This window comes from Esox lucius, chromosome 1 (genome assembly GCF_011004845.1).
Source record: "Esox lucius isolate fEsoLuc1 chromosome 1, fEsoLuc1.pri, whole genome shotgun sequence".
Lineage (NCBI taxonomy): Eukaryota > Metazoa > Chordata > Actinopteri > Esociformes > Esocidae > Esox > Esox lucius.
In genome coordinates, this window is record NC_047569.1 from 35,779,942 (window position 1) to 35,793,750 (window position 13,809).

Consider the following 13,809-nt stretch of genomic DNA (forward strand, 5'->3'; position numbering starts at 1 on the left):
AACAGAGCACAGTATATCTACGATAATATTAGCCGAACAATATAAAATGTAATTTAGTTATCAACACATTTCTGAGAACAATGAAAGGCGAAAAGTTTTTTTCAAGTTTCAAGGTTTTTTAGTCAAATGCACCCAACAACACAGCAAGAAAGAGTTGCACTGAACAACTCAGACAGGAATTGTTTAGAAGATTACCCATATGGAAAATAAATATATTTTAGTAATGCAAAATGTATGTAGAATATATGATGAATAAAAGTCGAATACATTTAACTTAATTCAAAATACATTTCAGTTATCAAAATGTAATTTCACCTTATATTCTGAAATGTATTTAAAAATGTATAAATACATTTAACTTTATTCAAAATACATTTCAGCTTTTATTCCAAAATGTATTTGAAAATGTATAAATACATTTCAGTTTTGTCCAAATGTATTTCACCATCAACAATGCTCTTGTTACAATTGTAATGTATTATAAAAAAAAACCTTTGACAAAATGTTTTGTTATAGAACAATCTAGGCCTGTAAGTTTTTTGTGAGACAAGAGGTGAAATTCACAAGAAATCTGGTTGGCAGAATATTTTTCTGACTGCACAGTGCGCGTTCTTCTAATCAGAATAGACTCTGCAGCATGCAAAGCCAATGGTTCGGCTATGTGTTTTCCTTCTAAAGATTGTGAATTGTAGTTTAAAGCAAGTAATGTTTTTCTTTAAGCAAAAGCACTGATTAATAATTTAATCAGTGCAAAAGCACTGATTAAAAATATACATAAAATAAAAAAATACAGCAATAGAATTATGAACAATATCGGAACAGACATTTAACATACAATGTACAGACCTGATCGTTAACAATATTGCCTCATGACAAAAAAAATTTAAGTGGAACATGGCTTTTGAGAATTACTGACTAGGGTATGAAGATCCACACAGACTGTCAATTCATGGGGGGAATAGAGGGTAAAGCTAGCAGCACTACTTCACAAGTGTATTGTTACTGTTTTTCTAGTGTACTGTTACTGTTTTTCTAGTGTACTGTTACTGTTTACTAGTGTACTGTAGCTGTTCTGTATATTGTTGCTTTATTTTATTATTTTCTAGCTGGCTATATTTTGCTATATTTTCTTCCTAACTCTCACTATGTAGTTTGTCGGGTGCCATGTCACAAGAATTTCATTGTGCAGTATGACACTGTGCTGTTCGGTGCGTTTGACAAATAAACCTTGAAACCCGATCTCTGCGCGTAACTGTCGGGGATGCAGGAGGCACAGTTGCACCCAGGCCTATGGTGGGGGGACAGTTCTTTGTCTCTATCTCTATCTAATCCCTACTAGTAGGCTGCCCCAGATTCGATGTCGCCTCCCCAAAAAAGGGGTTTAACTTTAGGTTTAGATTCAGACCTCCTCTCCTTGCACTGTGACTCTCTGTGTCCATTTCCTGTGTCTTTCCCTGTTACACTAAGAAACTTCAGAAGCTATTTTTAATCCATGTTCTTTAATACTGGAATTTGTAAATATATCTATGTTACAACTAGAACTGGGCAAGCACTGAGTCCCAGATGACTAGGGCACAGCTTTTCTACATATTATTAGCATTTTAAGGTTATCATAAACATTTTTATCATTGTTCTGTATTTTATCCTTCACAGTACTCAGTGGAGCTTGAGGTACAGTAATAAAAACACTTTATAATGAATATAATTGAGTTATGTGAAATATTCAACATTGATGTGAATATTTACCGATCAGCCATAACATTACGACCACCTGCCTAGTATTGTGTAAGTCCCTCTTTTGCCGCCAAAACAGCCCTGAGCCGTCAAGACATGGACTCCCTTAGACCTCTGAAGGTGTGCTGTGGTATCTGGCACCAAGACGTTAGCAGCAGATCCTGTATGTTGCGAGTCCTGTATGTTGCGAGGTGGGGCCTCTATGGATCGGACTTGTTTGTCCAGCACATCTCACCGATGCTGGATTAAACTGAGAGCTGGGGAATTTGGAGGCCAAGTCAACGCCTTGAACTAGTTGTTTTCCTGAAATCATTCCTGAACCATTTTTGCTTTCTGGCAGGGCACATTATCCTGCTGAAAGAGGCCAATCCCACAAGTGAATACTGTTGTCATAAAAGGGTGCACATGGTCTGCAACAATGCTCAGGTGGGTGGTACATGGCAAATTAACATCCACATGAATGGCAGGACCCAGGGTTTCCCAGCAGAACATTACCCAAAGCATCACACTGCCTCTGCCAGCTTGCCTTCTTCCCATAGTGCATCCTGGTGCCATGTGTTCTCCAGGTAAGCGACGGGCCATTCACATAATGTAAAAGAGAACATGATTCAACAGACCAGGCCACATTTTTCCATTGCTCTTTGGCAGAGGTGGGGGACTCGAGTCACATGACTTGACTCGAGTCTGACTCCAGTCACAATTTTCAGGACTTGTGACTTGCTTGATTAAAGTATGAAAATGACTTGACTTGACTTTGACTTGAGAACAAGTTACTTCAGACTTGACTTGAAGTGGAAGACTCGACAATGACTTGAACTTATAAACAAACAGCAATAAAATTATTTTATATGTTGTGACATCAGCAGCACGTGCCTTTAACGCTGTACAATTCAAACCACGCCAAACATGGCAGACAGAAACGTTAGTCGAGCTCCACAAATAGTATCGTTTGGATACAAGGACTTTGAACTGGATTTGCCAGATGCAAAATATGCAACAACGTCAAATTTCATTCGTCATTTTAAGAACCACAAGGAAAGGTAAGTAATCTCTTTATATTCAGTTTCACTAAGATCTATAACGATTAAGTTACTAATGTAATGAATTCATCTTTTGTTTGTCATAATTTGGCCTTGGTTGCATATTATGTTTGTTTTTTTCTTGTTAGAAATGTGACCATTATCATTACTGAATACGTCTGGTAAATAGATGTAAGGGAATTTGACTAACAGTGGCATAGCCTGAATTTTAATGTTGATGGGCATCTTAAAATGAGCGGGCATGTATATTATTACACGTAGGTTATAATGTCTGTATTAAATGTGCGCATTTTCAAGTGTTAGTGGACTGCGCGTGGAAACTAAAAAGCATTGTGCTTACTCCATAACAGTTAACTTTACTGCATGAAAGGCTAACATGGAGGCGCCGCTGTGATTACTAGCACCTAAACATTTCGATATATATTTTTTTTTTTACTCATACAGACAAGAATGATTACAACGTAATTACATATTAGGCAGTTTTTCAGTCACAATAATTAGTTTATAAGGTTGTTATTATTAGCCCTTATTACATGGATTGGCTGAATTCCAGTGCAGAATGCGTGTTATTTCTTGATAACAGACCGTTGCCATGAAAAACAGCGCGTTGCTATGGACGCAGCAGGATTCTAACCAGAGACGGAACGGACTATTTTCTTTAGAGGAAGCAATACAATCGTTTTTAAATCAATAAATTCCTTTTGAAATCAATATTTTGTGTCAAATTATTGATTTATTTGGTATGTAGCCATGTAATAAGCGGGATAAGGTATAGCGAGGCGATTGTTATAGCGAATACATCCCCTTCAGTCTGATTCAAGATCCCTCCGCTTCGTCCCCCCAAAAAATTGTACCGCGGAGGAGAAAAATATTTGATTTTGAAATCGAGCTTCTCACCGAGCGCACGTCAGAAACAGAGGACAGTGTGTGTGTGTGTGTTCATCTCTTTAGTACTGTGACTTGACTTGAACTCGACTTGACTTGCTTAGGGTGAACCCTTGACTTGCTTGATTTATCTGAACTGTGACATGAGACTTGACTCGAGACTTGATGGTTAAGGCTTGAGACTTGCTTAGGCTTGACCATGTGTGACTTGTCCCCATCTCTGCTCTTTGGTCCAGTTCTGATGCTCACATGCCCATTGTAGGTGCTTTCAGCAGTGGACAGGGTTCAGCCTGGGCATCCTGACTGTTCTGCGGCTACGAAGCCACATACGCAACAAACTGCAATGCACTGTGTGTTCTGACACCTTTCTATCAGTACCAGCATTAACTTTTTCAGCAATTTGAGCTACAGTAGCTCGTCTTTTGAATTGGACCACACACGGGCTAGCCTTTGCTCCCCACGTGCATCAATAAGCCTTGGCTGCCCATGACCCTGTCGTTGGTATGGACTACTGTAGACCGGGAACACCATACAAGAGCTGCAGTTTTGGAGATGCTCTGACCCAGACGTTTAGCCATCACAATTTGGCCCTTGTCAAAGTCTCTCAGATCCTAACGCTTGCTCATTTTTCCTGCTTCTAACTTATCAACTTTGAGGACATAATGTTCACTTGCTGCCTAATATATCCCACCCACTGACAGGTGCTTTGGTAATGGGACTGTCAGTGTTATTCACTTCACCTGTCAGTGGTCATAATGATATGGCTGATCGTTGTAAATTGTTATGGTATCTTTCAGTTACACAATCTGTACAGTACATTTTTATGACTTTTTAATATTTACCATATAAAATATTTCAAATCTAGTAAAAAGTTAATAATTTTTTTGAGTTTGGCGGTTTTATTCCTTCACAGGATGTAAATGGTAACAGGATTGGACAGTGGTTAAACACCACATCCAGAGGCAACATTCTACAGCTTTCTCACCCCTTGAACTCTGAAGCACCTGAGGGAACATATACCATTAATTTTTGGATTGATGGGGAAAGACATTACCGTAATTTTCAGGTACAACAGTACGGTAGGTTTGTGGACCTCTCACATTTCATATAGGCATTATGTTAACAGTTCTGGCATTGGAATAAATATACTAAAACATCGAATGTGATGGCTTGTTTTAAACTTCAGTTTTGCCAAAGATTCAGATTGAATGTTACCTTGGCAATTGGATCAGTGCTGGTCAAGAGGAGTATAAGGTGAAAGTGTGTGCAAAGTGAGTCTTCTGTTTGACTCACTTATTCTCTGAAACACTTAAATGTTGACATTTACAGTACATGTACATCTGGCCCAGAAAACATTTGTATTCAATGAGTATAACCTAAAATGTATATATTGTTATGTATTATATTTTTGTCAGGTACACGGATGGCCAGCCTGTCATGGGTAAAGCTGAGGTAGAGTTGTGCCGGCCCATGGGCGGCTTATTCTCAGAAATTTCTCAGAAACATTGTCACAAAGAAACAGTAGAGGTCCGTATGCTTTGCCCACACACAAGTATGGTTTTGGAAATAATTACCTTTTTTTTATATAATACAAATATCAATTTGTTTGCATTCTCCAGATGGACCAAACTGGATGTGTCTCTCATGTCTTTAACCTGTCAACTTTCTTGGACGAAAGCAAGAAAATGCTCTCTGATGTATTTGTATTTAATACAAAAGTAGTAGAGCAGGGAACAGGCAAGTTAATAATCACATCAGATAACAGAACTGTGATTACTATTGTCATATATTGTTCATCAATAAAAATGTATAAATACTGAAAAACGCTAGTAGGATCAATTCTATTATTGCAGTGTTTGTTCTTAAATGCAACTAGAGTTGCAATGTTCCAGCAACTCTCCCAAAATTCCCTGGGTTTTCCTGATTGGAAGATCCCTGAAGTTATTGGGAATAACCTGGAAATCTGTTAATCTTTCAACCAGGACAACTGAATAGCCAGGGGTGTTAAACATTTTTCTAGATTTTTCTAAATCTATGTGCAACCTGACAATCTGTTCCCCTTATACAGGTATTACAAGAGGTGAAACAAAGCCCATCCTATTTTTCTACAAAATTGGAGAGCTCTCATTTCTCGACACACCCAGAACATTTAAACCTGGGTCAATTGTTGAAGGCAAGGTATGTCAAACTACATCAATGGGAATTCAACCTAAATCCTACTACAATTCAGATGCTAATTTACAATAACCACTGCTTCTATCACGGTTTTCAATACATGGTGTGAGAACTGTGTACCTCGTTTAACTGCAGTCCATTCCCAGTTAGCTAACACAGAGATGTTCAGAACATATCTAATGATACCAGTACTCTCTGTCCTTCATTCACCAGCCAGTAACACAGATTTGTAGCTATATAGATACATTATTAACCCTCTAACACTATATAGGTTAACTTAACATGCTTTCATGCTTTATTACAATTTCCTTTTTAGAAATCCCTGTTTTCAAAACCACGGAATGGATTTTTGTTAATTTTCCTATCATCGATAGGAGATAGAGTTATCATCTATGAATGTGCTAGTACACACTTGATTTGTTTGTACTGTAGATACAACGGTTATTGTTGTATTGTAGACAACATTGGTTCTTTGAAATTACTGCTTACAGGGAGGGAAGAAATTATTTGATCCCCTGCTGATTTTGTATGTTTGTCCACTGACAAAGAAATGATCAGTCTATCATTTTAATGATGTCAGGGACAAGATTGTAGACCTACATAAGGCTGGAATGGGCTATATGACCATCGCCAAGCAGCTTGGTGAGAAGGTGACAACAGTTGGTGCGATTATTCGCAAATGGAAGAAACACAAAATAATTGTCAATCTCCCTCATCTGGGGTTCCATGCATGATCTCACCTTGTGGAGTTGCAATGATCATGAGAATGATGAGGAATCAGCCCAGAACTACACGGGAGGATCTTATCAATGATCTCAAGGCAGCTGTTAACATTGTCACCAAGAAAACGTTTGGTAACACACTAGGCCGTGAAGGACTGAAATCCTGCAGCGCCCGCAAGGTCCCCCTGCTCAAGAAAGCACATGTACAGGCCCGTCTGAAGTTTGCCAATGAACATCTGAATGATTCAGGGGAGAAATGGATGAAATGTTGTGGTCAGATGACACAAAAATAGAGCGCTTTGGCCACAACTCAACTGTTTGGTGGAGAAATGCTGCCTATGACCCCAAGAACACCATTCCCACCGTCAAACATGGAGGTGGAAACATTATGCTTTGGGGGTGTTTTTCTGCTAAGGGGACTGGACAACTTCACTGCATCAAAGGGACGATGGACAGGGCCATGTACCGTCAAATCTTGGGTGCGAACCTCCTTCCCTTAGCCAAGATATTGAAAAAGGGTTGTGGATGAGTATTCCAACATGACAATGACCCAAAACACACGGCCAAGGCAACAAAGCAGTGGCTCAAGAAGAAGCACATTAAGGTCCTGGAGTGGCCTAGCCAGTCTCCAGACCTTAATCCCATAGAAAATATGTGGAGGGAGCTGAAGGTTCGAGTTGCCAATTGTCGGCCTCAAAACCTTAATGACTTGGAGAAGATCTGCAAAGAGGAGTGGGACAAAATCCCTCCTGAGATGTGTGCAAACCTGGTGGCCAACTACAAGAAACGTCTGACCTCTGTGATTGCCAACAAGGGTTTTGCCACCAAGTACTAAGTCATGTTGTGCAGAGTGGTCGAATACCTATTTCACTCATTAAAATGCAAATCAATTCATACAAGTTTTGTTGTTGTTATTCTGAATCTCAATGTTCAAATAAACATACCATTATAGACTGATCATGTCTTTGTCAGTGGGCAAACATACGAAATCAGCAGGGGATCAAATAATCTTTTCCCTCACTGTAATATATCTGGTGGTAGCAGTGAATAATACTACATAATCCATCTCCCTGCTTATCTTCAGATTAAAGCTGTTCACTTCAATGACACACCTATATCCAACATGTCAGTTTATCTGCTTGAGTGGTCATCAGAACATCTACTGAACCTAACCACAGACATTCATGGTATCGCCAGTTTCTCCCTCAACACAACTGAAATGCCTCAAGAGTATCTTCATCTCAGTGTAAGTGTGATATCTGCCACTGTTTACATATTTCAGCAAAATGACAAAATGAGAACTTAGTCTTGTTAGGTTATATACAATATATAGACAAGGATAGAGTGGGATTTACCATATGTGTATTCCTATATACACTCTCAAACATTAACAAAGCATTTTGTAACGGAAGCAAAAGTCAATGAATATACCCAATATTAGCACCAGAGTTAGAACCTTCTGACACTGATATTATTTAGATTTGTAATTTTGCTCATGTCTGGGCCAGCATATACCTTTTGTCAAGAATTAATTCAAATATGATTAGTTCGGAATTATTTCAATTCAAAATGCCATTGACATTGACTCCACAAATCCTTTTTGGATTGGCCATTACAGTATATGGCCCAAACGTAGGCCAGACCTAATCTGAATCAATCACAGACATCTTTTGCATTTTTTGCATGTTTTGACAACAATCACAGTAACACAGTACAGTAAAGTACAAATACAGTATTGAAGTAGAGAGTGCAGTATATTAAACAAGTTCAAAATCATCAAATGCATCAATTGTAATTATCAAATGCACTGAATAACACAGCATCTGTCACGTCCTGGCTATGCCCCTAGCCATCTCTGCACTGGGCAAGGGCCATAGTCAGGACAGGACGGAAGGTGGTGCCTCTAGCCACCTCCGATCCTTTTGGTCTCCCCAATTGGAGGCAGGTGTCGGTTGTTGCCTCCAATTGGGGACCCTATTTATGTTCTGTGTGTGGCCACACCCAGTGTGGTTCATTTTGGTTTTGTGTTTCTTCTGGATACCCTACGTCACTGGTTGCTGCCTTTGTTTTGTTTTTGTCTTTCTTTTTGATTAAACATGGATTACGTCATGTCATCCTGCACAAAAAAATTCTTATGACATGGAACACGACATCTACGTAGTAAGAATTGAGAAGTGTATAAAGAAAAAGTATAGAAATAATATACATAAATGTGAACTAGCAACAATTTTAAAAAGAGTAAGATGGGGAAAGCGAACAATATGGGTAGATGTATTGAATATTAAAGGTACAAAATTAGTGTATTATGCCTATGAATGGTACATGCAAAATAATATTCTAATGTACATTGAATGTACCTGAAAGGACATCAGAGTATCTGGAATGGTCTTGTGTGATCAGTCTCTTCATGGATCAGTGTTGCTGGTTGAGGAGCCTTATGGCGTGAGGGAAAAAACTGTGAGTCTGGATGTGCATGGCACCGATGCTCCGGTAGCGTCTATCAGACAGCAGCAGTGTGAACAGACCATAGCCTGGGTGGCTGTAGTCTTTGATGATCTTCTGTGCTTTCCTAAGGCACTGTGTATCAGGCGGTAATGCAGCCTGAGAGGATGCTCTGAATGGTGTACCTGTAGAAGTTGGTGAGAGTTTGTACAGACATGCCAAACTTCTTGAGTCTCCACAGGAAGTATATAGTCGTTTTTTGAGGAAATTTCACTGCCATGTTCGCTTGCCTGGACCAAGTGAGGTCATCTTTGATGAACACACCGAGAAACTTGAAGTCGGATGCTCTCTCCATTTCAACTCTACCGATGTGTATGGGGGCATGACCCCCCCCCCACCGATGTGTATGGGGGCATGACCCCCCCCCACGCTTCCTGAATTCCACGGTTGTCTTCTTGGTCATGCAGACGTTGAGAGAGAGGTGGTTGTCCTGGCACCATGTAGCCAGGTTCTTCACCTCCTCTGTCAGTGGTCTCATCATTGTTGGAGATGAGACCTTGGATGGTTGTGTTGTCCGCAAATGTAAGGATGGTTTTGGAGTTTTTTGTGGCTATGCAGTTGTGCGTGAACAGGGTGTATGGGAGGGGACTGAGTATGCAGCCCTGAGGGACTCCGGTGCTCAGAGTCAGTGCAGAGGAGTTGAGGTTGGCTGTTCTCACCACCTGGGGTCTGCTCATCAGTAAGTCCGGGATCCAATTGAAAAGGATGGTGTCAGTCCCAGGGTCCTGAGCTTAGGAACACATATGTGTTGCGTTTCTCCAGGTGTGAGAGGGCGGTGTGTGTCGTCAGGGCGATGGCATCGTCCGTAGATCTATTGGGGCGGTATGCAAATTGAAAGGGGTCTAATGTGTCAGAAATGATGGAGCAGATATGAGCTGACCAGCAGCTCGAAGAACTTCATGACGATAGAGGTCAGTGTTACAGGGCAGTAGTCATTCAGGCAGGTGATGGAAGGTTTCTTCGGTACAGGGCTGGTGGTCTGTTTGAAGCAGGAGGGGACTGCAGGCAGAGACAAGGAGAGGTTGAATATGGAGGTGAAAACCTGGTTGGCGCACCACAAGGACATGGCCTGGAATACCGTGGTGTCTTCCGAGGTTTCACTCTTTTAAAAGCTCTCCTCACGTCAGCCGTGGTTAGGGACAGAGTGCAGTTGTCCTGGTCCCCAGCAACGCTTCCAGAACCATTTATAGAAGGAGTTGAGCTCGTTGGGGAGGGAGGGGGCAGGCTGGGCATCATTGCGGTCTCTCCCTTCATTGTCTGTGATGTGTCGCAGTCCACACCACATGCATCTCGTGGTAGTAAGACTCCCAACTTATCCCTGTAGTCTCATTTGGCACCTCTGATCCCTAGAACTATAGGCAGAGGACCGTGCTCTGAGCATAGCACAGACAGTACCATTAACCCAGGGCTTTTGGTTGGGGAATGTTTGAACATTGACCCTCGGTAGGACAACATCAATGCGCCTAGGGATATATGCTGAGACAGAGTCTGTGTCTTGGCTGCATCACAGATCATCATCCAATCTGTTGTTTCAAAGCATTCCTGTCGCGTAGTAATTGATCCCTCATTCTAGCGTTGAACTGTCTGAAAAAACTGTTTATCCTGTTTTAGGAGTTGTCTATAGGATGGGAGGAGCAAAACTGATGTGTGATCCGCCTTACCAAAAGCAGGGCTGGGTATGGGTTTGTAGCAATTTTGTGATACCCAACAAGTAGGAAAGTTAAAGTGCTGTTGGTATTTCAGAAAAACTTTCCACATATTTTTATTATTGAAGTCACCAATGATAATAAAAGCTGCCTCGGGGTGAATGTCCTCTAGTCCATTTATTACTCGGTATAGGTCCTCCAGTGTGTGCATTTTATTAGCCTGCGGGTGTATGTAGACTGCTATGATTATAGCTGAGCTGAATTTCCACAGAAGGTAGAAGGGCCGTACCTTTACAGTTAATAGCTCCAGGTCTGGTGAACCGTGTGTTGAAATTACTGCAACATCCGAGGCCCAGCGAGAGTCAACCATAATGCAGACCCCTTCTCCTTAGGTTGACCTGACTCCGAAGTTCGTCCATTTAATTGTCCAGGGATTGAACATTTGCGAGTGAAATGCTCGGTAATGGAGGATTGCAGTACCTCGTCTGAGATCTACATAGGATACCGGCATGTTTGCCTCTTTACTTCCTCCTCCGAAGGCATACGAAAATGTAAACACAATAATGTGATTTTCATGTGCTGATATGCACATTTGCTGTCAATATTAAAATGTTAATGAAAAGCCATTTAGCTTGTGGCTGGCAATTGTTGCTGGCATTTTACTCCGCCCACACCATTGGCCACAATTTAACTCAATGGATATGAAATACATATTGCCCTATACAGAACTAACTGTTCTATACGTCCTATACAGAACTAACTGTTCTATACGTCCTATACAGAACTAACTGTTCTATACGTCCTATACAGAACTAACTGTTCTATACGTCCTATACAGAACTAACTGTTCTATACGATGCAGTGAATGTGTTGTAGGAAATGTTCAAGAGATTCTATTGAATGATTACAGTGGGGAGAACAAGTATTTGATATACTGCCGATTTTGCAGGTTTTCCTACTTACAAAGCATGTAGAGCTCTGTAATTTTTATCTAGGCTTGCCTGGTTCCTTTTCTGGTATCTTTAATATAATCAATTACCACAAAAAATATGCCTGGAAGATACAAACTTAATTTTCTTTTTTCAATTTGGACATAGGGAAAATGAATTTGTAAAATGTCATTCCCAAATCATCTGAACGTAACAGTCCTATTCTTTTTTGACTGCTACAGTATAAACATTTGTGCATTTCAACAATGTCTTCCTTTCTTTCTTCCCAGGTAAGCAGCAAACCAGACTTGATATATGAAGGAGACAGGGTCCCACATATTGTATCAGGACAGCATAGCCTTTCAGCGATGCGGCCTGCAGCCCCTCACAGGATAAAGTCTAGCTACCTGGAAATTCAGGGAATAGACAAAACACTGGCATGTGGACAGGATGTATCCATCACCGTCCGCTACAAATTTGAATTCAAGACCGTCCCAGTGGGCTCTGTTGATGTCATCTACCTGGTGAGTAGATCAGGCGCTGTGTTCCAATACTTGATTAGAAATTGATTAGTTATCCCTTGTTTCTTTGATCCCAGATCTATGACTTATTGGAAATGTGAAAGCAAAACTAACATACTATTTCACATACATGCCTATTATTTACACTTTGCCAACCAATCATTGGCCTAGGAACAAGCTGTTACAACCTGGAACCCCACTCTGACCCACATCAATACTCATAGTTTCCATCCTTTGGATTTTATTGGAAACATGTTTTCCTCTCTCTCCCAGGCCTTATCCAGAAGGGCGATAGTTGATCATGGATACAGGAAGGTTATCGTGCAGGACAGTTCTGGTGAGGGAGGGTGATTTACTTTGTCATATTCATGTAACGTGCTGTAAGGTGCGTGACTATAATGACATGCTCTTGCATTGCAGTAACGGAGGGTGAAGTCACCTTAGATCTGGGAGTGGTTCCAGAGATGTTACAGACATTACAGATCCTTGTGTATAGTATGTTACCCAGTGGGACTGTCATCGCCCACAGCATGAACTTCCCGACTGAGAATTGCTTCAGAAACAAGGTGTGTGGCTTTCAATGAATGTTAGGTACAGTGTGGAGGTATTTGATACACTACCGATTTTGCAGGTTTTCCTACTTACAAAGCATGTAGAGGTCTGTAATTTTTATCATAGGTACACTATCATAGTGACGGAATCTAAAACAAAATTCCAGAAAATCACATTATGATTTTTAAATATGCCGCCATTCATTAGCCTATTAATCTCATACATATACACACAGTGGGGAGAACAAGTATTTGATACACTGCCGATTTTGCAGGTTTTTCTACTTACAAAGCATGTAGAGGTCTGTAATTTTTATTGTGAGAGACGTAATCTAAAACAAAAATCCATAAATTCACATTGTATGATTTTTAAATAATTAATTGGCATTTTATTGCATGACATAAGTATTTTATCACCTACCAACCGGTAAGAATTCCGGTAATATCACAGACCTGTTCTTTAAGAAGCCCTCCTGTTCTCCACTCATTACCGGTATTAACTGCACCTGTTTGAACTTGTTACCTATATAAAAGACACCTGTCCACATACTCAATGAAACAGACTCCAACCTCTCCACAATGGCCAAGACCAGAGAGCTGTGTAAGGACATCAGGTATAAAATTGTAGACCTGCACAAGGCTGGGATGGGCTACAGGACAAAAGGCAAGCAGCTTGGTGAGAAGACAACAACTGTTGGCGCAATTATTAGAAAATGGAAGAAGTTCAAGATGACGGTCAATCTCCCTCGGTCTGGGGCTCAATGCAGGATCTCACCTCGTGGGGCATCAATGATCATGAGGAAGGTGAGGGATCAGCCCAAAACTACACGACAGGACCTGGTCAATGATCTGAAGAGAGCTGGGACCACAGTCTCAAAGAAAACCATTAGTAACAAACTACGCCGTCATGGATTAAAATCCTGCAGGGCATGCATGGTCCCCCTGCTCAAGCCAGCGCATGTCCAGGCCTGGCTGAAGTTTTCCAATGACCATCTGGATGATCCAGAGGAGGAATGGGAGAAGGTCATGTGGTCTGATGAGACAAAAATATAGCTTTTTGGTGTAAACTCCACTTGCCATGTTTGGAGGAAGAAGGAAGGATGA

At 40.8% G+C, this 13,809-nt stretch overlaps 2 protein-coding genes across 2 annotated transcripts in view; both read left to right on the top strand.

Annotated features, from left to right (window-relative positions):
• The window catches only part of LOC117594271 (alpha-2-macroglobulin-like), a 103,473-nt gene that overhangs the window by 26,560 nt on the left and 63,104 nt on the right, over positions 1-13,809 (top strand). The gene's annotated exons all lie outside the window — the stretch shown is intronic.
• Positions 1-13,809, top strand: part of LOC117594275 (alpha-2-macroglobulin-like) — a 43,537-nt gene that overhangs the window by 3,429 nt on the left and 26,299 nt on the right. Inside the window, exons 5-14 of the mRNA XM_034291569.1 lie at positions 1,654-1,671; positions 4,573-4,738; positions 4,846-4,930; positions 5,075-5,186; positions 5,279-5,396; positions 5,728-5,837; positions 7,641-7,802; positions 11,924-12,157; positions 12,428-12,491; positions 12,575-12,720. Of these exons, the coding sequence (XP_034147460.1) occupies positions 1,654-1,671; positions 4,573-4,738; positions 4,846-4,930; positions 5,075-5,186; positions 5,279-5,396; positions 5,728-5,837; positions 7,641-7,802; positions 11,924-12,157; positions 12,428-12,491; positions 12,575-12,720 (1,215 nt within the window). The remainder of the gene's footprint in view (positions 1-1,653; positions 1,672-4,572; positions 4,739-4,845; positions 4,931-5,074; positions 5,187-5,278; positions 5,397-5,727; positions 5,838-7,640; positions 7,803-11,923; positions 12,158-12,427; positions 12,492-12,574; positions 12,721-13,809) is intronic.